At 44.8% G+C, this 24,137-nt stretch overlaps 1 protein-coding gene across 8 annotated transcripts in view; it reads left to right on the plus strand.

The window, feature by feature from the left end:
- Window positions 1-24,137, plus strand: part of DIS3L2 (DIS3 like 3'-5' exoribonuclease 2) — a 354,495-nt gene that overhangs the window by 247,594 nt on the left and 82,764 nt on the right. For 7 of the 8 annotated variants that reach the window (XM_045164627.1, XM_045164625.1, XM_045164622.1 and 4 more), the window contains 2 exons: window positions 1,799-1,906; window positions 22,012-22,245. In XM_045164627.1, coding sequence (XP_045020562.1) covers window positions 1,799-1,906; window positions 22,012-22,245 — 342 coding nt within the window. Of the gene's footprint in view, window positions 1-1,798; window positions 1,907-8,979; window positions 14,014-22,011; window positions 22,246-24,137 lie in introns of those variants that run through there. The other variant, XM_045164629.1, reaches the window with a different exon arrangement.

Raw genomic sequence — 24,137 nt, forward strand, 5'->3', positions numbered from 1 at the left:
TCCTAGAAGAAGGTGCTGGCCAGTTCAGTTCCTAGTGGAGACTCTCTTCCTGGCTTGTGTAGGGCTGTGTGGGTCTTCACAAGGCTTTCTTTCTGTGTGTGTGCAGGGCAGGGAGCCACGAATGACTTCTCTATTTATCAGATCAGGGCCCCACCCTTATGACCTCATTTAACCTTAATTACACCTAAAGACCCCACCTTTGGGAGGTGATTGTATTGGGTACAGTCACATTGAGGGTTAGGGCTTCAATGTAGGAATTAGGGGGTGGGGGAGACGTGGTTCAGTCCATAGCCTAGTCCAAAGGCTGAAATTATGTGAAATCTTTACAATTCAATCCTGAGACAATATGGTATTAAAATTTTTTCCATTTTTATAGTACATTTATGCAGGTTAATAAGTGTTATTTTGCAAAGCACTCAGTGCATGCAAGAAAATGTTAATTATTTAGATCACTTTTGAATACTCATTAAACAAGTTAACAAAGAAAATACAGTGTCATCTGAACAGATGGTTCAAAAACAATAGCAAGAAAAATTTTTCAAAAGTAGGTGCCTTATAAAAAGCTGTTGGGCTTCCCTGGTGGCTCAGTGGTAAAGAGCCTGCCTGCCAGTGTAGTAGACATAGGTTCAGTCCCTGATTCAGGAAGATCCCACACGCTGTGGAGCAACTAAGCCCATCTGCCACAACTGTTGAGTGTGTGCAGTAGAGCCTGTGTTCTGCAACAAAAGAAGCCACTGCAGTGAGAAGCCCACCCACCACAGCTAAAGAAAGCCCACACAGCAACGAAGACTGTGTCCCAAGATTAAATAAATAAATAAATAAAATTAACTTTTTTAAAAAAAGCTGTTACCAGAAGTCTTCAGGTGGTCATTAGGTTTTTATATACAAAAGATTCAGCATCCTTCAGAATAATGCTGAGTAATGCCATATAGTTACTAACATTTTTTGTTACTGGTGTGGGCTTTTCCATATCAAAGGTTACTGTAACGTACTAAAACAGAATAAATGTCCAAATACTCTTCACACAGAGTAAGATAGCACTGGGGTTTGTTTTGCTTTTGCTGAGGAAGGATCTTGACTAGCTAACTTGACCTCAGCTAGTGCACAGCTGCCACTCCGTTACAGTGCTCCCTGTGCCTGACACTGCACATCCAGGAGGCCTGCAGCAAGTGTGCTGGGTAAACATCTGTTAATACGGCCGTTTTTAGTTTGGGAGGTGGATGGGAGTCGATGTCATTAATCAAAACTATGGGAGAAAGAAAAGATTTAAAGGCAGGAGGGAGACAGAAGTATCCTCAGGACATCCAGGAAGAGCCACTCATTTTGTCTTTGGAATTTTAGAGAAAACAAATAACATTCCAGGATGGCTGTAAGTCATCATTTGAAAGTACGTTGAAGAGGATTTCTTTTTTTTTTTTTTTAATTGAAGAGGGTATACCATTGAACTGAGATAGTTATATCCAAAAGTACAAGTCATTCTTGAGTCTTGAGCTTCAATTTTAGTATATAGTAAATGTAGTTATTTTTTTTATTGCTATCATGTATTTTTCCCTGTATTACCAGTTCTCAGCTTTCCGGTTCACATTCCCATGTAATGTTAAAGCCTCACGGAAAAGTATCAGATAATGTGGTCTTTCTGCTGAATTTTCAGGGAAAAGAGCTTCCACCATGTTCATCTCACTCTGGAAGCTCAGGCTATTCCCCGGAAGGAACCCCCCCCTCCCTGGGCTGCTTCTCTGCTGGCAGGTAACTGCTGCAAATCTGGCAAAGCCGCTCATGGCCTGTTCCCTGTCCACAGGTTGTCCCCATGCTTCCCAGGCTGCTGTGTGAAGAGCTGTGTAGCCTCAATCCCATGACTGACAAGCTGACCTTCTCCGTGATCTGGACGCTAACTCCGAAGGGCAAGGTAAGGACTTAAGACACATGTCCCTTCCGTTTGGTGACTCCCTCATAAGCACACACTGTGTTCCTGGCGTTGGTCTGGAGCCCCGTGGTGGGAGGAAGAGGGCAGCGAAGGAGCCTCACCAGCAAGGAGGACATGGGAGAAAAGCTCTCAGTCTCTTTAGAAGGCTGAACCTCAGTGGTTTTCAGTGTGTCACGTGAAGGAAGAAACTGTGTAAGCAGAGTCCCATGCGGGAGGCCTCGCGCAGCAGAGGGTGTCCGTGAAGGGGACAGTGGGCAGGCCCCGGCTGCAGTTAGGAGAGCAGATGGGGTGAAGGGGGTCATTTGGGGAAAGAGTGGAGAGTTTGGGTAGGTGAGGTGGACTCAAATCATGGGGACCTGCAAATGCCAGACCCCATGAATGATGGCTGTTAGGGTTCCTCTGAAGTGTCATGAGAAAGGAGACATTTTAGATTAGTGCTGTGACTTCCCTGGTGGTCCAGTGGTTAAGAATCCACCTGCCAGTGCAGGGTACATGGGCTCAGTCCCTCGTCCAGGAAGACTGCATATGCTGCAGAGCAGCTAAGCCTGTGTGTGCCCAAGAGCCTGTGCTCCACAACAAGAGAAGCCACTGCAATGAGAAGCCTGCACACCATGTGTAGTAACGAAGACCTAACACAGCCAAAACTAATTAAATAAATCTTTTTTAAAAAAGAAAGACGAGTGCTGCATCATGGTACTGTTTGAAGAGGAGCAAAATTTGCATGAGGTCGTGCTGTAATCAAGGCCCAAGGCGATGAAACCATGGACTGAGAGCAGAGGGGAGCAGGATGTCAGCAGCCATTCCCTAAATATAGGGAATAAATGAGACAGATAAATGAAAGATGACTCCAGAAGAAACTAGGCACCTCCCCCACAACAGAAGCAACTCTGAACTTCTGAAAATAGGGTAATGATTGGGGAAGCTATGGTACCAGCTCAGTGCAGTGCTGCACAATTTCTAAAGCTATTATGGAGACCATGTAAGAACATGGGAACTGTTTATGCTGTAATATTAAATAGAAGTTTAAAAAAAAAAGATATTTAATTGTAAAGAGGTTCCAAATAAAGATGGAGGATCAAATGCCCACATTTACTTTCATTCCATCCCAAAACCTCACTAAAACAACAGTGAAGAGATTTTTTTTTTAAGACATAAACCCACAAGGACAAAGAGAATGGGAGAGGAGACAACAGCAACAAAAATTTGGAAGCCGGGAAGCAGATGGATGAGTGGTAACTGACTTAGCAGTCCCGAGAAAGCCAAGTCCTGAGCCAACAATAGCGAAAGCCAAGAAACAACCCAGTTTACACAGAAGAACCCTGAAGAAGCTCAGAAATTGACAGCAGCAGCTATCTCTGGGAAGTAGGGGAGAGGTGGGCGAAGAGGAGACTAACTGTGTTGGTTGAAGGTTTACTTTAAAAGATTGTCGCTTCCATAACCTAGTAGAAGATCAGAAATTTGTCCCCAAGACAGGATAAAGGAAAGGATGCTGAACTGGGGGCCACCAAACACAGCTGTGGTCATGACCCACTGCGGGAGGCTGAGTGAACGCTGGCACACCAAACATTAAGAGGCCCATCTTTTCTTCCCCGCCAACCTCAGAATTCTAGTAGCCAAGGCTATACCCTTGACTCAGAAGATAGGAAAATCTTTCTCTGAGGAATCTGAGTGGTGAAGATTTAAAGATAAAAACCTCAAGGATTTCCCAACCAGCAGCCCAGCTGTATTTCCCTACAGTAAAGCCTGTGGACAATAAGCTCCACCCACTCAAGCAGAGCTTTTTAGGATTTCACTAAAAAATCAGCCTTTTCGCCTTTCACTTTCCTGTATAGAGACAAGAGGAAAGCCTCTAACATGGAACAGGAAAACCAAAGTAAACAAGTGGGGAACAACTGGAACAAAACAAACTACACAAGGAATGGAGGAGGAAGTGGCTACCGCTCTAGTATTCTTGCCTGGGAAATCCCATGGACAGAGGAGCTTGGCAGACTACAGTCCATGGGGTTGCAAAAGAGTCAGACATGACTGAATGACTAACAACACATAAGGAGAAGAAACTTTTTTGTATCCTCAGAGAGTCCCTTTCTAAAAGAAAGTATCTATACTACAAGATTTAGGTACTTTGAAAAAGAAACATTCAGAAGGGGGCGGGGGGAGGACCTCTTTTTAAAAAATTCCATTAACAGCATGAAATTAAAAACATGATAGAAGAAATGAAGTCTCAGGGTTCAGAGTGGAAGATAAAGTTGAAAAATTGTCCCAGAATAAGACAGAAAAGTAGAGCACCAGTCCAAGATATCCAACATCTATTCAATGACCATTCCAGAAATAGGGAACAGAGAAAGAAGAAATCATCAACACGATCATTCAGAGAGATGCCCCATCACTGCAGGGTGTGACCCTCCAGGCCAAAAGAGTGCACTGCCCAGCACGGTAATGGGAACACTGTCTCCAAGCCACATTGCCATAGAATTTCAGAGCACTGAGGACAAAGAAAAGATCCTATAGGCTGCTAAGAAGAAGAATAAAAAAGAAAGAAAGAGGCTCATACAGGAGATCAGAACTCAGAAAAACCCTAGAAGTTAGATGACAGTGAAGCCAAGTTCTCTAATTTCTGGAAGACTGTGACCTCCATGCTAAAATGCTGTGCCTAACTAAGCCATCGATATAATGTGAGAGTAGGAAAGGACATTTTCAGACTTGCAAGGTCTCAAACAAAAAATATTCATCTTACATACCCTTTCTCAGGAAGCTTTCACCAAAAAGAAAGAGTAAATCAGGAAGGAGGAAGACATGGGACTCGGGAAACTAATAAACCCATACAATAAAGAAGTGAAAGACTTACCTAGATCACAAGTCACCAGACTTCCTTGTCGGGGACCAGTTAGTAAACCTGTTTTTGGTTTTAGACACCATGTGGTCTGTTAGAGTTACTCATGAAAGAAGACTATATAAATAATGTGAGCAGGCTGTGACCCACTAAAACTTCCCTTAAAAACAAGTGACTGACTGAATTTGGCCCACAGACCATAATTTGTTGACCCCTGACCTAGATGATGGTGAAGAAAATTCCCAGGGTACCAGCTCTATGCAGATGCAGAAAACAGGGGATCAGATTGGAGCAGGTCAGAAGGTGACCGTCTGCAAATCAGGAAGAAAGCTGGCACCAGAAACTGAATTGACTGCCATCTTGGTCTTGGATTTCCCAGCCTCCAGAACTATCAGAAAGAAATTGTTCAAGCTCCCCAGTCTATGGTATTTTGTTATGGCAGCCCCAGTAGATCAACACCACATCAACTTGAACTTTTATACTGGGTTACATTAAAATCTATCCATCTGTTTTACACTTTGAATGGATTTTTATTCATGCATAATTTTTTATCCAATAGTCATGTGTAGATGTGAGAGTTGGACCATAAAGAAGGTTGAGCACCAAAGAATTGATGCTTTCAAACTGTGGGTTGGAGAAGACTCTTGAGAGTCCCTTGGACTGCAAGGAGATCAAACCAGTCAATCTAAAAGGAAATCAATCCTGAATATTCATTGGAAGGACTGATGCTGAAGCTAAAGGTCCAATACTTGGCCACCTGATGGGAAGAACTGACTCATTGGAAAAGACCCTGATGCTGGGAAAGATTGAGGGCAAGAGGAAAGGGGGGCAGCAGAGGATGAGAGGGCTGGAAGGCATCACTGTCTCAGCGGACATGAGTTTGAGCAAACTCAGCCATGAAGGACAGGGAAGCCTGGTGTGCTGCAGTCCAGGGAGTGCAGAGTCAGACATGACTAAGTGACTGAACTGGCTGGTATTTTCAGACTAGTAGTCTGATTTTTTAAATGTGGATACATTTCATTATATTAAAAAGTCACATTTATTAGTGTCTTCTTGTCTACAGATCCTAGACAAGTCTAAGTATTGGAAAACATGTATCCTATACATGGGTATATGATACAGGGTTTCCAAAATTCTAATTTTTATGAGAGCTTGAATTTTATCATTAGCAATGGATAACGTTCATTGTTTTTCTTGACGTGCCAGATAACCATAGTGTGTCACTCTTCCTCCAAGTAAAAATGGTGTTCTGTAAAAAAAAAACGGTCATTTCACCTCACTACAAAGTATGTAAGTGCTTTTCCCCAAGACAGCCGTCATACTTGGCCATGCTGCTAAGTGGAAAAGACAAGTACACCAGAGTTGAGCCACAGTAAAAAGCAATAAACGCGGTAAGTTCCTTACCGCTTCATCAGGAACATGCTTAAGTGAAGGAGGTTTTTATTTCCTGTGAGTGTGAGCCAGTGACGAGACCCTGACCTCTGGCAGCACTTGTTGCTGTTGTGTGATTCATGCCAAGGCATCAACAGTTTTCCCCACCAGTGCTTCTGGGCCATCAATATAAATGGAACATACACAGAAAAGGCCACATGATGCCTTAGTATTAATACTATTATGAAAATAGTTTTGACCTCATGGATCCCTGAATGGAGTCCACAGAGCGTACTTCAAGAACCACTGTTTTAAACAATTGATGGAAAGCTTGAAGTGGATTAATGTACAGAGCAGACAGAAAAACCAACCAAATTGAAACAAAACAGTTACTAATTTCACTAAAAATAAAAAGATGTATAGGAAACAATAGCAACCTTGAGTATTTACATAGTTGTAATAGTTAATTCTCATAGTGATGATATAATTTTCTTGGGAGGATGAGGGCCTGGGAATGCTTATGTGTGTGTTAGGTTGGGGGAAGGGAGCATGTGTGGCAAGAAGAGTTAATTTGCCCCTTCTATAGTGAAAAAGTTGTGAATGATGCCTAAAACTGAAAAATCAAGAAGTAATCTGGCAGATTGTATAGAACTGTGAGAGTAAATACCAAAATAATCTACTGAGAGATGACAGTGGTTACCCCTGGGGAGGGGCAGAGGACTGCTGTTCTTCTTAACAAGCCTTTAAAACCACTTCACTGTTTGAAATGTGGCCACTTTAATTTTTTTATTTTTATTTTGAAAAATTTCAAATATACATGAAAGTGCAGAAAATAGCACAATAAATCCACCATCCCTATCTCCTAGATTTAACAACCGTCTTTTTTTTGCTAAAGCATTTTAAAGCAAACCATAGACATCACGTCATTTCACGCATACGTATTTTCATATGTGGCTCTAAAAAATTTGGACATTTCCTTATATAACCACAATGCCATTGGCACACCTAACAGTTAATATTAGTGCCTCGGTGTCATTTAAAACCCAGTTCATAATTTCATTTCCCAGATTGTCTCCAATTGAGAGACAATCCACTCCAATCCACAGGGGAATCAAAACAAGTTACCTACATAACATTTGGGTTTTATGACTTTGAATATCTGATAATAAGTTCCTTTTTAAGAGTTAAGAAGCAAAAACTATCTGAAATACGAAGAAAGAAATGTGAAGACAGTAGGCCAGCAATCATATTTCTGTGAAAGTGGGAACTTGCATGGGGGAAAAAAAATGAATGGAAAAAGACCAGAAGGAAATAAAATAGAATGCCAGTAATGGTTGTATTTGGGTAGCAGGGCTATGAGTAATTTTTTCTACTTTTTTGTGTTTTCTAGTGTTTTTTGAAAACATGTATTACTTCCATATTTTTATAAATGTTTATTTTTGCAAAAGTTTAACTAAACAGAAAAATAAAAGCCTAAAAGTTAGAGGAAAACTAACTTGAGTCAACAGAAAAGAACTTTGAATCTGAACTAAGCCTGCCAGGGTCAGACCCAAGAAATAAAAAGCTGCCTGATCTAATGAGCTTCTAAAATATGAGGGTCATAAAAGAAGCACTCGGAAGAGGTAGACTCTGAAAACTTGGTTGGTCTGTAGGTTTTCTGTCGGAGGCAGTGTCTGGTGACCAAGCCTTCTGGCACAGGGGGCTGGAGAGCAGGTGTGAAGGAGGCACAGGGTCCAGGAAGGGATGCCTGGCCTCTGGCAAACCCAGTCAAAGAGGAAGTGTGAGGCTTTGGACCTGGGACAGTCATGGAGCAAGACTCACTAACCATACTCCTTATGCTGTAGTCAAACATCCTACCCAGAACAAGAGGCCACACGGTGGGTTGACCTGGTCAGTTAGTCCTGGAGTGTAGTGACAATAAGTGTCTTCCTGCTCACAGTCAAGATACATGAGAGTTCAGATCCCAAACTCGTGTCCAGGAGCTAGTGCTTGTTGAAGACACTGGCAAAGGAGAGCCTGAGTTGGTAGAGTTGTTCAGTCGCTCAGTCATGTCCATCTCTTTGCGACCCCATGGACTATAGCACGCCAGGCTTTCCTGTCCTTCACCATCTCCCAGAGCTTGCCCAAACTCATGAGTTTGTAGGGAGGGGTGGGAAAAAAGATGGGGTGGTTCAGGGGGCCAAAGAGAACTTCCCAGGTGGTGCTAGTTGTAAAGAACCTGCTTGCCAGTGAATCCATAAGAGACATGGATTCAGTCCCTGGGTTGGGAAAATCCCCTAGAGGAGGGCATGGCAACCCACTCCAGTATTCTTGCCTGGAGAATCCCATGGACCAAGGAGCCTGGTGAGCTGTGGTCCATAGGCTCTCAAAGAGTCAGACATGACTGAAGCAGCTTAGTACAGGGGGTCAGAGAAGGCCGGTAAGGAGGAAAGTGGCACGCATCAACAACCCAGTAAGCCTGAGACTTGGTTAGTACACAGTGGTGGCTTCTCGTAGTGCAAGGGCTTGGACTTCGAAGGAGCTGGGGCAGGGCCAGCAGCATCAGGCATGGCTGCCAGTCTCCCCTGGAGCTGAAGTGGAGAAAGGTTTTGTTTTTTTCCTTCAACTACTGGAATGCCTTACTTTGTAGAGCTATAGAAAGCCTATTCCAACTGTTTTTAAACACCCAGTAGATTTTTTTAAGTATCTGCTAGGAAACCTTGGTGTCATATATGTTAATACTTTCCTTAAGCCAGTGTTCAGGTTTTTAGAATGAAAAACTCTGCAAGATCTGGTTTTTGGCGTGTTTCTCACATATTGGTGGTAAGAGTGTTGTCCTCTGATCTAGATAGCTCTGATTCTATGTTTTCCTAAGGGAAACACACCCAGCTGAACCTTGTGCTTTGGAAGTCCAGCTCTGGACCCATGAAATCCTCTCCGACCATGTCAGCGGAGTCTCATATCTGGTTACCTCCAGCATGTCTGTCTCACTGGGCACCAAGCTCCTGCAAAACAGAGACCACGTCCACAGGCCCTGGCTCATCAGAGGCGTTTCAATTTGAAGTCATCTTTGGGAAATAAACATCAATGTTACACTTTAAAGAAGGTCACAGACAATGAATCTAACTTGATATCTAAGTCCTAAAGCCTGGGAACCCTAAAATCTCAGGTCAGAGGTCAGAATAATAAAGGAAGAGTCTCGCAGTTACAGTAGCAATTCACAGCCTGTGTGTCCTGGCCTGTGCTGTCTGGCTCAGGCAGAAAAGCATGTACTCCAGGGGGGCCCAGTTCAGCCCCAGTCCATGGCGCACCTCTTTCAGCCACTTCTGTAGCCCCCAGCCCCAGTCATTGTTGACTCCGGTCATTTTCTGACCCCTCACCTCCAGGCCAGCAGTGAGTCACCTCAGCTTTGTCTCCAGCACCTCCAGATTCTGTCCTCTTCCTCACCACTGTCAGCGTTGACGGCTGCCTCCAAGCTGCCACCCCCCTCCACCTGGACTCCAGGGGCCTCCCAACTGTCCCCCGACCTTCAGCTCCTACCCCACTTCGTCTTCTCCCTACACAGCGGTCCGAGGGAGTCTTCTAAATCAGAAATCAGGTCTCATCTCTCTGTCCTTTTTAATGACCCTCCAGTCTCTCATTCGGAATAAAATCTAAGAAACCTTTAAAGTGGGATTTTTTTTCCTATTCTTTTTTTTCCTCTGTCTTCTCTGCTAGAAATGCATGGATTCCAGAGAGTTCTTGGGACTCGAGTCTTTCCTTGTTCCTGGACCATCTTTACTCACGTGGGAAGAGTGGCTTTTAGGGTGTGGCCGAGTTCTCTGCTGTGTGGCAGCTCCCCAGCCCACCTTCTGGGACCTGACCTCAGCGGGGTCAGCCCTTCTCAGCCGCCACCTTAGAACACCCTGCAGGTCGCTGGCCACTTCTCGTGGCTCTGGGGAAGTGTTTCCAGTCCCCACCTAACACCTCTTTCTGAACAGCAGACATTGTAGGGGCACTGTGGGATGTGCCAGTCCAGGCTGCCTTTTTTCAGCTGGACCTTCAGTGCTGCTTAGAGGGATCCTTTTATTTGTTGCTTATGTATTTGTTTCAAGCCTTTATTCTTGGACATCCTGGCAGTCCAGTGGTTAAGATGGCGCTCCCAGCTCAGGAGCACGGGTTCTGTCACTGGTTGGGGAGGATCTCACATGCTGTGTATGGTGGCAAAAAAAAAAAAAAAAAAAATCCCAAAACAAATAACTTTGCAGTTAATAACAAAGGTAAATAAGTGTGAAATGGTATTAAAAAAAACTTTATTCTCGGTTCTGGCTTCCAACTTTGCTTCCATTCCTCTCTACTTCGAGACCAATGATTCCCCCAGGTGACTTTCAGTTTTCCTTCTGGGAAACCAGAGAGATCAGCCAGCTGGGTCTGCTGAAGTTCCTCCCTTCGGAGTCATCCTTCCCGAATCGTGATGCAGAAAAAAACACTCCTGCTCCAACCAGAGGGTAAGCCCTCCGTCCTCCAGATCTGAAGTAGCATCAGCATCCCTCTGAACCACTCAGATCTTCACTCTCTAGCCCACCTCACCCCTGCCACATCCCAGCAGTTCTAAGTGATAACAGCTCTACCTTTGCCAAGCGTCCCTCATCAGTCCTTCCTTTCCTATCGCCACAGTCACTGTCCCTACCCAGGTCCTCACCATCCTCCCTGCTTGACAGAGACTGTCTATGGCCTCTTCCTTCCATTTCCCCAGTGGTGTTAGGTGACTTTTAGAAGCTGAATCTGGTCCCATTACACTACTACTTAATATCCTCTTACAGTGGGACAGTGGGTTATGATTATCCACAAAAGTCCGTAATCTCCAGAGCATGACCAGCACAGACCTCCACCAACCCCTTCTCGCATTGCGTGGCCATCCTTCAGCCCCTCAACCTCTGCTGACCAGTTCATTTGGCCTCATACAGAATTGTTCTACTACTGAGACTTTGCATATGCTTTTTCCACTTCCTAGAGTGTCCTTCCCCTCATCCCTACTAACATGAATCCTACTTATCCTATGAGACTCAGCTAAAATGCCACTTCTTCCATGAAAGTGTTATTATTCCTTCCTTCATTCATTTAGTAAATACTCACTGAAGATTTGCTGTGTTGAGACACTATACAAGGTGTTGAAGATATAGGAATTAAATATGCACCAAAATAGAAACAGTAGTTAATTCCCAATGGTGGATTCATAGGAGATTTTTTTTTCCTTCTCCTTTTCCCACATATATATTTTTTTTAAGTTTTCTGCAGTGAATTGATATTGTCATTGTAGTAAAAGTAAGATTTTGAGGGGTTTTTTTCCTGTTGTTTTTTTTTTTTAAGTGAGGCGGGCAGAGATATTGGAGTATGTTTGTAGGCTGCATAGGGAGGCGAATCAGAGATGTTGCTGATTAAGAAAGAAGGAACAAAGCTTTGGAACCAAGTCATGAAGGAAGGGGCTTCCCTGGTGGCTTAGACCTACAGTGCAGGAGACCCAGGTTCGATCCCTGGGTCGAGAAGATCCCCTGGAGAAGGAAATAGCAACTCACTCCAGTATTCTTGCCTGGAAAATTCCATGGACAGAGGAGCCTGATGAAAGAAGTGGGAATTTCAGGACCTAAACTCCAGGAGGGGAGATTAGCTCCCACTAGGAGGATGAGGACCACAGACTTCCCTAGTGCAGAGAAGGTGCGGCGTGGGGTCCCTGCTGAAATCTGGAAAGGAGGCAGGTTGGCCTTTCTGAGGATGTGAGTAGATGGGAAGAGCCCCGCCCTCCCTGTCAGAGCCCCTTTTCCCACCTCGCTGCCCCTACAGCACCTGTCAGTGCCATTTGTATGCAGATCTGTCATCCGACTGGACCTTAACATCATGCTTAATTTTTTTAAATCTCTTCTCCTCATACACAGCACAGGGTCAAAAGCCCAAAAATGCTTAAAAATTACTTCATAAAGTGAATTGCATATCTATTTTCCGGGACTTCCCTGGTGGCTCAGTGGTAAAGAATTCACCTGCCAAGCAGGAGACATGACTTTGAACCCTGGATCAGGAAGGAAATGGCAACCCAGTCCAGTATTCTTGTCTGGAAAATTCCATGGATAGAGGAGCCTGGAGGGCTACAGTCGATGGGGTCACAAAGAGTCGGACACTAGTTAGCGACTAAAACAACAACATACCCGTTTACACAGTTCTGTTTAGCCTGCTTTATTAGAATGCTTTATTTCCTTGGTAAGGCGTTTTTATCACAGCAGCCTTTTCAGCACCCTGAGCTGTATCCTAGGGTTGAGGAGGGTTTGACCCAGCTGCCCGAGTGTCTTCCCCCCACTGCCTTCCCTGCTCACCCTGCTGCTGACACACCAGCTGCCACCCATGGAAATGCTATAGAACTTGAAAAATAAAACTATGACCCTCCCGGGTCATCTTGTGTCTGCAGCAAGCCCACAGAGCCAAGCACAAGCGCAGGACTGTGTGACTAGGGGCTGCAGGTCATGGTAAAGAAACAGTGCTGGGTTTTATGTCTCCTCTTAGGACACTTCAGTGGAAATCTTGCCCAATCAACTCCCAGTGAGAGACTATAGCTCCCAAGGCTGATTCTGAAAATAATAGAAAAGTTCCCAGAATATTCATTTTTAGTCCTTAGCAGAGCAGGGCAAAGTCGCTTTATTTCAGACCTATAGAGGTAGCCTGGGGCCAGAGGAGCCTTTGGAAGAACTCTGTTGTGTCCTTTGTGTCCTGGTTTGCTAACGAAGATACCAGGCAATTAGAGGCTGACCTGAAGTGACCTATAAGGTCACTTCAAGGTAACAGCAGACCTGAGCACAGATTTTGCTGTGAATCCTTGAGTTTAAAGTAAAAATTCAAAATAAAATATTTTCAAGACATAACAAAACAAGACGTGTATCATTCATAGGATTGTTGTCACTGTTGCTTAGTCACTAAGTCGTGTCTGACTCTTTTGCAAACAAAAAAAAATATTTTTTTTAATCAGCCTTTCCTGCATTTTGAGGTTACTAATCATGAAGTTGATTTAAATTTAAGGACTTGGGTTCTGAGGTTAATAAACAATATGTTGCTGTGCTGCCTGCCTTTAAAAGAAGGATGGACCTCGTTTTTGGCGAGATGACTTCGTTTAGTCTTTTTGGAAGGTTGGGACTGAATTAACCTCACTGGCTTTAGAAATCTGTGATTCTGTTTTTCCTGCATCTTTCTGAACCCAATCCTTAGAAGCTTCCTCCATAGCTGTCCTGTGCTTTCCTCCCTCTTCTCCACCTGCAGCTTCCTTCCCACAGCCCTCAGGCCTCCCAACCAGTCCACCACCTCCAAAGAGTCCTCCTGCCCGCCCAACCCGCCTCGCAACTGTCTGCACCAAAGGGAACACTTTTCAAAGACTTCCCTGGCTTCCCTGGTGTTTCAGATGGTAAAGAATCTGCCTGCAGTACTGGAAACCCTGGTTCAATCCCTGGGTCGGGAAGATCCCCTGGAGAAGGGAATGGCAACCCACTCCAGTATTCTTGCCTTGGAGAATCCCACGGACAGAGGAGCCTAGCGGGTTCCTTGGCATTGCAAAGAGTCAGATGCAACTGGGCAACTAACGCTTTCCAAAGACTGCCTAGTCGAGGTCCCTCATCCTCTGTCACAGGAATGGAATTCTCGTCTCTTGACCATATCCTGCCTTCAGACTCTTGTGCCATTCTAAGGTTTACAAGGCAGACAGTTGAGGGAGTTGCCTTATTTCTTTCATCTTTGGCTTTGAAGTTTAGACCTTTAGATCAAGATGCTGGAGGGGAGTAAAATTTGCCATTCCAGGATATCTTTTGGGCTTCCCCTCATAACTCAGTTGATAAAGAATCTGCCTGCAATGCAGGAGACCCCTATTTGATTCCTGGGTTGGGAAGATCCACTGGAGAAGGGAGGGATAGGCTGCCCACTCCAGTATTCTTGGGCTTCCCTTGTGGCTTAGCTGGTTAAGAATCTGCCTGCAATGTGGAAGACCTGGGTTCAATTCCTGGGTTGGGAAGATGCCCTGGAGAAGGGAACCTGCTACCCACTCCAGTATTCTGGCTTGGAGAATTCCATGGACTGTATAGTCCATGGGGTCGCAAAGAGTCGGACACGACTGAGCGACTTTCACTTTGACTTTCAGGATATCTCTTGGGCATGTGGATTGTTTCAAGCTGAAAACAATCAGGACCCAAAAGACTCAGGAAGAAACTCTGACTTTACCTTCACTGTCTAAAGAATGTAGATAGATGACCTGCTTCTAAAAGGGAGAGAGCTATCATCACAGATAACTCTAGGATGGACTAAGTATGGTAGACAGGAGGAACCTTTCAAAATCTGTTTTGTTTTTTTAATTCCTGTGTGTGTCCCATTGTCTCTGCCCTGTCTGTACATTGTAAACATTTGTTTATCAAACATTTGCTTTTCCACCTTCATGTGAATTTCCTTCCTCCCCTTCTAAGTCCTGAATCACTAGCCCAGCATTCTCTTTTGTCATTAGCTGAAGATGGTATTTAAAGTGAAGCTTTCAGCCATTTTAGTGAGTTACTCAGCTTTCCTGAGTCTCTCCCATGTTTTGTTTGATTTTCTCCTGTTAATCTTTCTCATGACAATTTAATTCTTAGACCAGAAAAACCTGGAAGGGTAGGAAAAAATTTCTTCCTTCCCAACAATAGGAGTAGGCCTGATTATAGTCTGAGGGGCAACAGACTAGGCTGGTGGCAAGTGAGCTCAAACTGTAGAAGAGAACACGATTGACTCCATACAAATTAATCTTCCAGAAAATTCTTATACATACACTGCCTTATAAACTAACACTAGCAAACACATGGCCCTCTGGTACCCATGCTCCCTCCTCAGCTTCCGAAAACCAGGTTTGCCTCTTGATGGGTGTTGAGCAAAGGACACCACCAATCCAGGGTGGGAGAAGGAAGGATTTATTACTTGCAGCAAGTAGGAATAACATGGGGGATCTTTCCCAAAGCAGTGTCTCCCCAGATAGCAAAATTGGGGACGTTTTAAGTTAGGATGCATGCAGACTCCTAAAGGGGCTTCAGCCAAGGAGGGTTCAGCATAGAATTGGGGCAGAAGTTGGCAGAGTCCACATGATAGTTGATTGAAGTCATAGGCATCAGAAAAGGTCAATATCATCATTCATAGGTTCCAGTTAATCTGGTAGTTGAGCATTGTTAAGCGTGGTTGAATTTTGCAAAACAGCTTCAGGCTAATCTTTACCATTGGAACAGAACTAGGAGTCTTTACAACTGATATATCATCTCCAATCTGGTTAAGTTAGCTCCCTGGCCTGGTAATAGCTGTTTGTTTTTACTTTCTTTTGTTCCCTTAAAATCAACTACTGAGACCCGTTCTTCTGCAAGAGCAAGCATTGTGGCCAGGCTCAGATCATCGAATGGCTTAGGGCTGAAGTGGTTTCTCTTATTTAAGAAAGTCGTGTCTGGCTCACTACCTCCAGGGACCCCTACCCAATCTACTTACACAGCACCCCCAACACTGAGATATTTCACTCTTCTTTCTTGAGGGGCACAGAGCCAAAGGTCATTCTTCTGTAACTACTTCCTGCTGAGAATGAGCATTGCCATCTCCCTAGTTAGAGGAGTAAAGCTGTCTCTGCTACAGCTAGAGAAGTTTGGGGGTCCACAGAGTAGTGGCTGGATGTGCATAGCATTATTCTAGCAGGTGTAGGTGAGGCACAGCAGGAGAGGCAGTTAACAGCAACTTTGCAGCTTCACTGGCAGAGTCTTGTGCCATTTTCTCTAAACTGGGAAGAGGAACATTCAGAGGAAATTTAATTTTTTTTCATATACATAATGAGGTGAGTCACATTAGAAACTCATCAGGTATAAAACCTGAGTTTTATACTCATCAGTATAAAACCCAGCATTCAGTATGTCTTATAAGTTCCTCCTTGAACAGCTGTTAAAATATCAAGGGCCATGCAGTTCTAGAGGATGACGTTTTGTATCATAGAAACTTCCGAGTTCATCAGATTGACAGCCTGATTACTATCATTGTAAGTATCGTTCTTACTAAGTTCAGTTCAGTTCAGTTCAGTCACTCAGTCATGTCTGACTCTTTGCGATCCCATGAACCGCAGCACACCAGGCCTCCCTGTCCATCACCATCTCCCAGAGTTCACTCAAACTCATGTCCATCAAGTCAGTGATGCCATCCAGCCATCTCATCCTCTGTCGTCCCCTTTTCCTACTGCCCCCAATCCCTCCCAGCATCAGAGTCTTTTCCAATGAGTCAACTCTTCACATGAGGTGGCCAAAGTACTGGAGTTTCAGCTTTACCATCATTCCTTCCAAAGAACACCCAGGGCTGATCTCCTTTAGAATGGACTGGTTGGATCTCCCTGCAGTCCAAGGGACTCTCAAGAGTCTTCTCCAACACCACAGTTCCAAAGCATCAATTCTTTGGCGCTCAGCTTTCTTCACAGTCCAACTCTCACATCCATACATGACCACAGGAAAAACCATAGCCTTGACTAGACGGATCTTTGTTGGCAAAGTAATGTCTCTGCTTTTCAATATGCTATCTAGGTTGGTTATAACTTTTTCCAAGGAGTAAGCGTCTTCTAATTTCATGGCTGCAGTCACCATCTGCAGTGATTTTGGAGCCCTGTGTGTGTGAATGATGATGTCCTCTAGTTTTTTATTTTTTAATGCATTTTTTTTCCTTAATAGCAAAAGCAGATATACATTCAAGAGGCCATTAAAGAGGCCACTTCAGTCACTATAAACTTTAAGGTAAATCATGTATTAGCTGGAATGGCTTCCCAATACCTAACTCAGTTCATGAAAATTTATTTTATCATTTTTCCTTTTGATTGCAAATCCCTTGGTAGGTCAGATTTGTCCCTCAATGCCAGGGTGATTGCTGCCTGGCATCCATCATGTCCCTTGGTGCCACGCCTCCTTTTTGTTTATAAATAGTGGCCGAGTTGTCCCTCTTGGGGGACAACTCATCAGATACAGTGAACAAGCTCAGTTCAGTTCAGTCGCTCAGTCGTGTCCGACTCTTTGTGACCCCATGAATCGCAGCACGCCAGGCCTCCCTGTTCCATCACCAACTTCCGGAGTTCACCCAGACTCACGTCCATCGAGTCAGTGATGCCATCCAGCCATCTCATCCTCTGTCGTCCCCTTCTCCTCCTGCCCCCAATCCCTCCCAGCATCAGAGTCTTTTCCAAACTCTTCACATGAGGTGGCCAAAGTACTGGAGTTTCAGCTTTAGCATCATTCCTTCCAAAGAAATCCCAGGGCTGATCTCCTTCAGAATGGACTGGTTGGATCTCCTTGCAGTCCAAGGGACTCTCAAGAGTCTTCTCCAACACCACAGTTCAAAAGCATCAATTCAGAGGTATGTTAATAGGGAAACATTTTATAAGCTATATGTTGTATCAGTTATACTGAATTGTCACACAGACATCATACATGTGCTTTTAGCAGTAGACTTAAAGCAAGCAATGATATTTGTTGTTATATGTCACAAGTAGTTATACTCTGTGACAGTTTCACTGGATAATTTCCTTTAGTTTTGTTGTGTGTGCACTAGTTAAGAGTACTTGATAAGGCTGCTGGGAATCTAGTCTTCCATTTTTAGAGGAATCAGTTAGAGACAAAAGATTAATGTCTCAATCCTACCCTCAAAGGTATAATTTACTAAGTTGGTATAGGTTATAATTAGCTTAAGGGGAAAGGTATCTTTATATCTGGAAAACAGATTAAAAGCCAACGATATTTCTTTGGGAAAGATCCCCAGTGATCTCCTTACTTGCCGCAAGTAATAACTCCTTCCTTCTCCTGCTCTTTGACTTGGTTGCATCTTTTGGCTCAACATCCACCCAGAGGCAAACCCAGCTTTTGGGTAACAGGCCCAGCCGGGCCACAGTGCGAGAGGACACAGCTAGGTCTAAATGTGGCTGACAGTGTCTCCATCTTGTCACTTACTCTTTGATCCTACCATGGTCTTCTCTGTTCTTTAGGAAGGGACCTGTGCCTCACTCTGTCACCACTGGCCTGGCCAGGAGTGGGCCCAGCAGAGGAGACCCCTGCTTGCTCCTCACGAACCACCCCCTCACTGCCTCTGCCCTCTTCAGTCACCAGCACCTCCCTATCACAGACATATTGCCATCGGCCTTTCCTCACTGTCTTCGAGCACTGCCTCTTTCTGCCCAGTTTCTTTTTGGATACGTTTCTCTTGGTACCTTTGACTTTTTTCACCCCTGGGCCCTCCCTACCCCAGGGGGGTTGCCTTGTGTTCACAGTAAGAAGCAGCAGAAATCCATGCACCCCCCTACCCCTGATCATCACAGCAGCCTGGTTTTGTTCCAATCAGGAAAATGTTTCTTTCTTCCTATTATGTTTTGTTTGTTTTTATTGAATTATAGTTGATTTACAATGTTGTGTTATTTTCTGGTGTATAGCAAAGTGGTTCAGCTATATATATATATATATGAATATATGTATTCTTTTTCATCATAGGTTATTACAAAATATTGAATATAGTTTCCTGTGCTGTATAGTAGGACCTTGTTATTTATCTGTTTTATATACAGTAGTGTGTATCTGCTAATCCTGAACTCCCATCCCTCCCCTGCTTTCCCCTTTGGTAACCACAGATTTGTTTTCTGTGTCTGTTTTGTAAAGAAGTTCATTTTTCTGACATTGTTTTTTGAACCAAATAGTTTATATACAGAAGCCCAAAGCTGTAGTGGAAGTGATTTTGTATCTAATTACTTAAAATTACAAATTAACCCCATTAGCAGTTTTTTGAACCAAATATTTCTTAATGAGACACTGACTTTTTTTAGAAGATTAAAATTTTAAATACATTTGAATGGAAATTAATAGTTTTCAAATGATATGGTTTCCTCACGACTTTGTATCTATTAAATAGAAAGTCAATATTTTATTTTCTTTACTTCACTGTCTGTCTCTTTTGTGACCTTCAGCAAGATATAATAAAAAATAACGCTTGATTTTGAGTCTTAGGTCTTTAGCACAGATCTGATCCTGGCCACCACTTAGGAGTTAGCATGACTTCACAAATCCCCAACCTCTTCTCTCAATGTAAAATGGGCCAAATAACGTACTCCCAGGTGTGTTGGACTTCCTAGGTGGCAAAGAACCTGCCTGCCAATGCAAGAGATATAAGACATGCAGGTTAGATGCCTGAGTCAGCAAGATCCCCTGAGGAGGGCATGGCAACCCACTCCAGTATTCTTGCCTGGAGAATCCCACGTACAGAGAAGCCTGGTGGGATACAGTCCATGGGGTCACAGAGAGTCAGCCATGACTGGAGGGATTTAGCATGCACACACATCCAGGTGTGTTAGAGAGATTTGAGACAGTTGGAGGTGTGAGAGCTCTGCCACTGAGCAGAGCCAGGTGGTCCGTGGTGTCAAGCCACTTCCTGTCCTACCTGGTACCAGAAAGTAGGTCTTGAGGTAGACAATATTTTCTCCTTTCTAACTAGGTTTTTTTTCCCCCCCGAGCCGGATACCTTCAGTGGATATTGGCACGTTGTTTAATCCAACATCCTAAATAGCAGTGTCCTAGAGTGTATACAGGAAGCTTGCCGCCTGCAGAAAGAGAGTGACCCAAATCCTGTGATGAAATGAATGGCAGAGGAAGGCCATGATTCTTCTCTGAAGGGTTCTGTTTACGAAGCTCCTCGTGGCTTTTTTGCTTTTTCCATGAAAAACTCTTTGTCTTTTTGTCTTCTGCCACTGGCCCTGGTTACAAACGGGGCGTTGATGTGAATCCAGTTTCCAAATTGGAAATTAATGAGGTGTCCCATCCAGAGAGGCCTTCCTCCTGTTCTGTAGGGCGCGCTGGCCCCAGGAACCAATGCCCCTGCCCAGCCAGGTCTCTGCTTTCCTGTTGACCTTTGCTGGGTGAGGGGGCCGTGGGCATCCTTGCCGCTTCACCACAATCTGGTTTCTTGGCCTGAGAGTTTTTTTAGTCCGTGTGTCAGGTGTGACTTTCAGAATCAATGGGTTGTTTTTAAGCTGCCTGACCGTCTCTGGGCCAGGAAGTTCTTACTGGCTCTTCAGAGCTCCTACTTCAGCCCTTCGTATGTTCAAAAAGAAGGTGCAGATTTTCTGGAATGGAGGCATTAAGGGAGGGGAGGCCCAAGTAAGGTGACAGAGTTGTGGGAAGCTTCTCATCAGTGCTGAGTCCCAGGTTTGCTGGTGTTCAAGTTGTCATTGACAGATAAGGAGACAAACCGAAGGGGCAGTGGGACCAGTGAGGAAGAAGAGGCAGACTGAGCAGTGCCATCCTTGGGAGTGGCTAGCGAGTTTTGATCAGGAGTGGGGGACTTCAGGTTTTGCCAGGTTACAGTGAATATGTTTTAAGAACTCCTCGGGATTCCAAGTGGCCCCTGGTCAGGGCCCAGCACTACAGAAGAGGGTTCAGAGGGAGCCATTGAGCTGTTTAGACCCAGGATACATAGACGTTGGGGTGGCAGAGTATCTAGGAACCTCATGGAACTTACTGCAAAAGTTTGTCCATAAATACTTCAAGGGAGAGGGTGTGGAGCTGTCACTAGCTTTTTAAAGTAGTTCTTGACTCACCAGTTTGCGTGAAAATGGATGCCCAGTCACGGTGATCCGAGTCTCCCCACCCTGTGTGCAGTGGTGACCCCTGGTACATATGTAGGGCTTTCCTGTGTCTTCTAGGAAAAGGGGACAAAAACCCCAAGAGGCCAGATACCCTCTGACCCGGATGCCTGAGGGAGTGTGTGAAAAAAAAGAGCAGTGAAACTGAATGAAAAAGGACATTTCCCCAAGCTAAAGACAGACTGTCCAGCAAAATGTTGACACACGGAAGGAGGAGGATTGACTGACTGGGTTTGGAATGAGTCGTAGAAAAGGAAACAAGCTGAGTCTCCAGGGGAAATCTTTGCGACCACAAGAATGAAGAGGTCGTGGCCCCGTCATCCTAGAGGAGGTTGGAGCAGCTCCACGAGTGGGAAGTTTTCAGGAAATATGGCTGTGACGGAGGGACAAGCATGGGCTGACCTTGAAAGGGGCTCTTCTGGGGACCTGCACACACTGCTTCCCCCAGGACTGCTGGGCAGTTGCTCTAATTGCCCTTACAATTTCTTCTGCATTCAGTGCATGCGCGCATGTGTGCATACACACACACACACACACACACAGTCCTTGGAATTGCCTCTACAATTTCTCCTGCGTTCAGCACATACACACACACATCTCCTGAGAGCCAAAGTCAGGACCCGCTTGCCACAGCAGAAGAGTCATCAGCATAATATTTTGAGTTGCTTGTATTTTGAGATGAGAGTAGTTTTTTAAATAAATCATAAAGTATATTTTGAGGGTTTCCTTTTTTTTTTTCTTAAGAACATTAAAGACTGATATTCTAGATCAAGACTCTTCATAATAAGGCTCTTTGCACTAAACCAAAGAAAAACGTTGAGTGGTTTCTATTGTTCACTTCCCCGTGCTTAATGGCTGCCATTATAAAGAGTAGTGGTTCTTCCTTCAAGGGAAGGAGAGGGTGTCAGAGGGGTCTCTCTAGCTCTTCAGGTAGGAGCTGTGTGCCCTCGAATTCTCGTGGTATGGACAGCTGTGGGCCGGGCGCTCCCTGTTCCCCACCGGGGAAAACCTAATAACCCTTCAGACAGGTGTTTAGAGGAAGCCTTGTCTCTGGAGTTGTGACCGGAATGGTTTAGCTGGTAAAGGGGGAAGGGGGCGGGGGGTGCTCAGTAAAAAAAAAAAAAAAACAGCTGGTGCTCGTCCCTCCTCGTTTCCTCAGTCTCTGTAGAATGTGTACAGATGAATGGTTGCGTGAAAGAAAAAGCTGAAGGGAAAAAAAAAAAAAAATTCTCCCTCACAGTCCGTCCATCTCTGCAGATCCTCGCTGAATGGTTTGGCCGGACCATCATCCGCTCCTGCACCAAACTGAGCTACGAGCACGCGCAGAGCATGATTGAAAGCCCGACCAGGAGAATCCCGGAGAGGGAGCTGCCTGCCATCTCCCCCGAGCACACGTGTGACGAGGTGCACCGGGCTGTCTTGAACCTCCACGGAATCGCGAAGGAGTTACGCAGACAGAGATTTGCTGACGGCGCACTGCGTCTGGATCAGGTCAGTTGCTTCCTCTTTTAAACGCCGCCCACAGACCTGACTTCCGCCAAAGCCAAGTGTGTGCGAGAATTAGCATGGCAGCCCTGGGGCTTGTCCCTCTGTCCTTTCCTCAGTCTCTGCCTTCAAATAGTGGCCTCTGAGGCAGGCGGGAACCGCCTCCCTCGCGACTCTGCAGACACCCGGGGCCTCATGACGTGAGCCTGCTGGTCCTGTGGCAGAAGCCTCTTCCCTCAGCTCAACTCGGGCATTCCCTGAAGTCTGCCCATCCTCTTATTTATTTCTCTTTCCACAATCCCTCCCTGAATGAACCCCTGTATTCTTATTTTAACTTCTTTGTGTCCGACTCTCTGTGACCCCATGGACTGTAGCCCACCAGGCTCCTCTGTCCGTGGACAAGAGTACTGGAAGTGGGTAGCCATTCTCTTCACCAGGGGATCTTCCCGACCCAGGGATCAAACCAGGGTCTTCCGCGTCTCCTGTTTTGCAGGTGGGTTCTTAACCACTGAGCCACCAGGGAAGCTCATTTCTTATTTGAGCTATCAGTTGGATGCTGAGGACACCAACATTAGTTTCTCCATCCCTGCCCTCCTTCCCCAGGCCCTACATCTGCCACCCGAAACTCCTCACCTGGCGCTTGCTGTCCCTTCGGCCTGACACAGTGACCAGCACCCACAGTGAGCTGCACATGTGGACTGTGTTCCCTTCCACCTCGGCTCCCTCCAGGGGAGCTGTGTGTTTCAATAGTCAGCCTTCTTTACCCCCATCCTGGCTATGCTGGTTGTACATGTTATAATTACTCACTGTAACTGAATATTAATACACTGATCAAATAAGAACATTTTTAAAAGCTGCCGTTCCTGTGAAAACTAAGTTAAGTTGTTTGCAAACACTTGATGAAGATAAATCTTCAGAAATTGTGCTGTTTGGGTGTGATGACTATAAAAAGGAGGGAGGGAAATCATAAAATTCAGGAGGAACTTTGTACTCAGATTGCATTATAGATATCTAAGCTCTCTCTTTTAATGAAACAAAAATGATAAATTATAGGCAATGAAGTATGCATAGTTTATCAGAAAAAAAATATGTAAAAATCCGACTAGCATACTGTTTTGTAAAAGTGAGAGTGAATTGAAGTGAAGTTGCTCAGTCGTGTCCAACTCTTTGCGATCCCATGGACTCTAGCCTACCAGGCTCCTCGTCCATGGGATTTTCCAGGCAAGAGTACTGGAGTGGGTTGCCATTCCTTTTCCAGAGGATCTTCCTGACCCAGGGATCAAACCCAGGTCTCCCACATTGTAGGCAGACGCTTTACCGTCTGAACCACCAGGGAAAGCCTAAAAGTGAGTGGATGTGCATTTATATAAATTTGTTGTTATTGTTCAGTCACTTAGTCATGTCCGACTCTTTGTGATCCTATGGACTGCAGCACGCCAGGCCTCCCTGTCCATCACCATCTCCCGGAGCTTGCTCAAATTCGTGTCCATTGAGTCAGTGATGCCATCCAACCATCTCATCCTCCTTCGTCCTCTTCTGCTCTTGTCTTCAATCTTTCCCAGCATCAGGGCTTTTTCCAATGAATTGGCTCTTTAAATCAGGTGGCCAAAGTATTGAAGCTTCAGTTTCAGCATCAGTCCTTCCAGTGAACATTCAGGGTTGATTTCCTTTAGGATTGACTGGTTTGATCTCCTTCCTGTCCAAGGGACTCTCAAGCGTATTTTCTAGCACCACAGTTCAAAAGCATTATATAAATTAAGTTAAACAAATGTTTAGTTATGTATGATTCCCCTCCTCAGCCAGCTTCTGGAAAAGCTAACCCACCACCACTTCAAGCACATCAAATGAGAGAGTTCCATTACACCATTTTAGAGACCCTTCCCCATCAGATCGTTATA

Source organism: Bubalus bubalis, chromosome 2 (genome assembly GCF_019923935.1).
Source record: "Bubalus bubalis isolate 160015118507 breed Murrah chromosome 2, NDDB_SH_1, whole genome shotgun sequence".
NCBI classification, from domain to species: domain Eukaryota; kingdom Metazoa; phylum Chordata; class Mammalia; order Artiodactyla; family Bovidae; genus Bubalus; species Bubalus bubalis.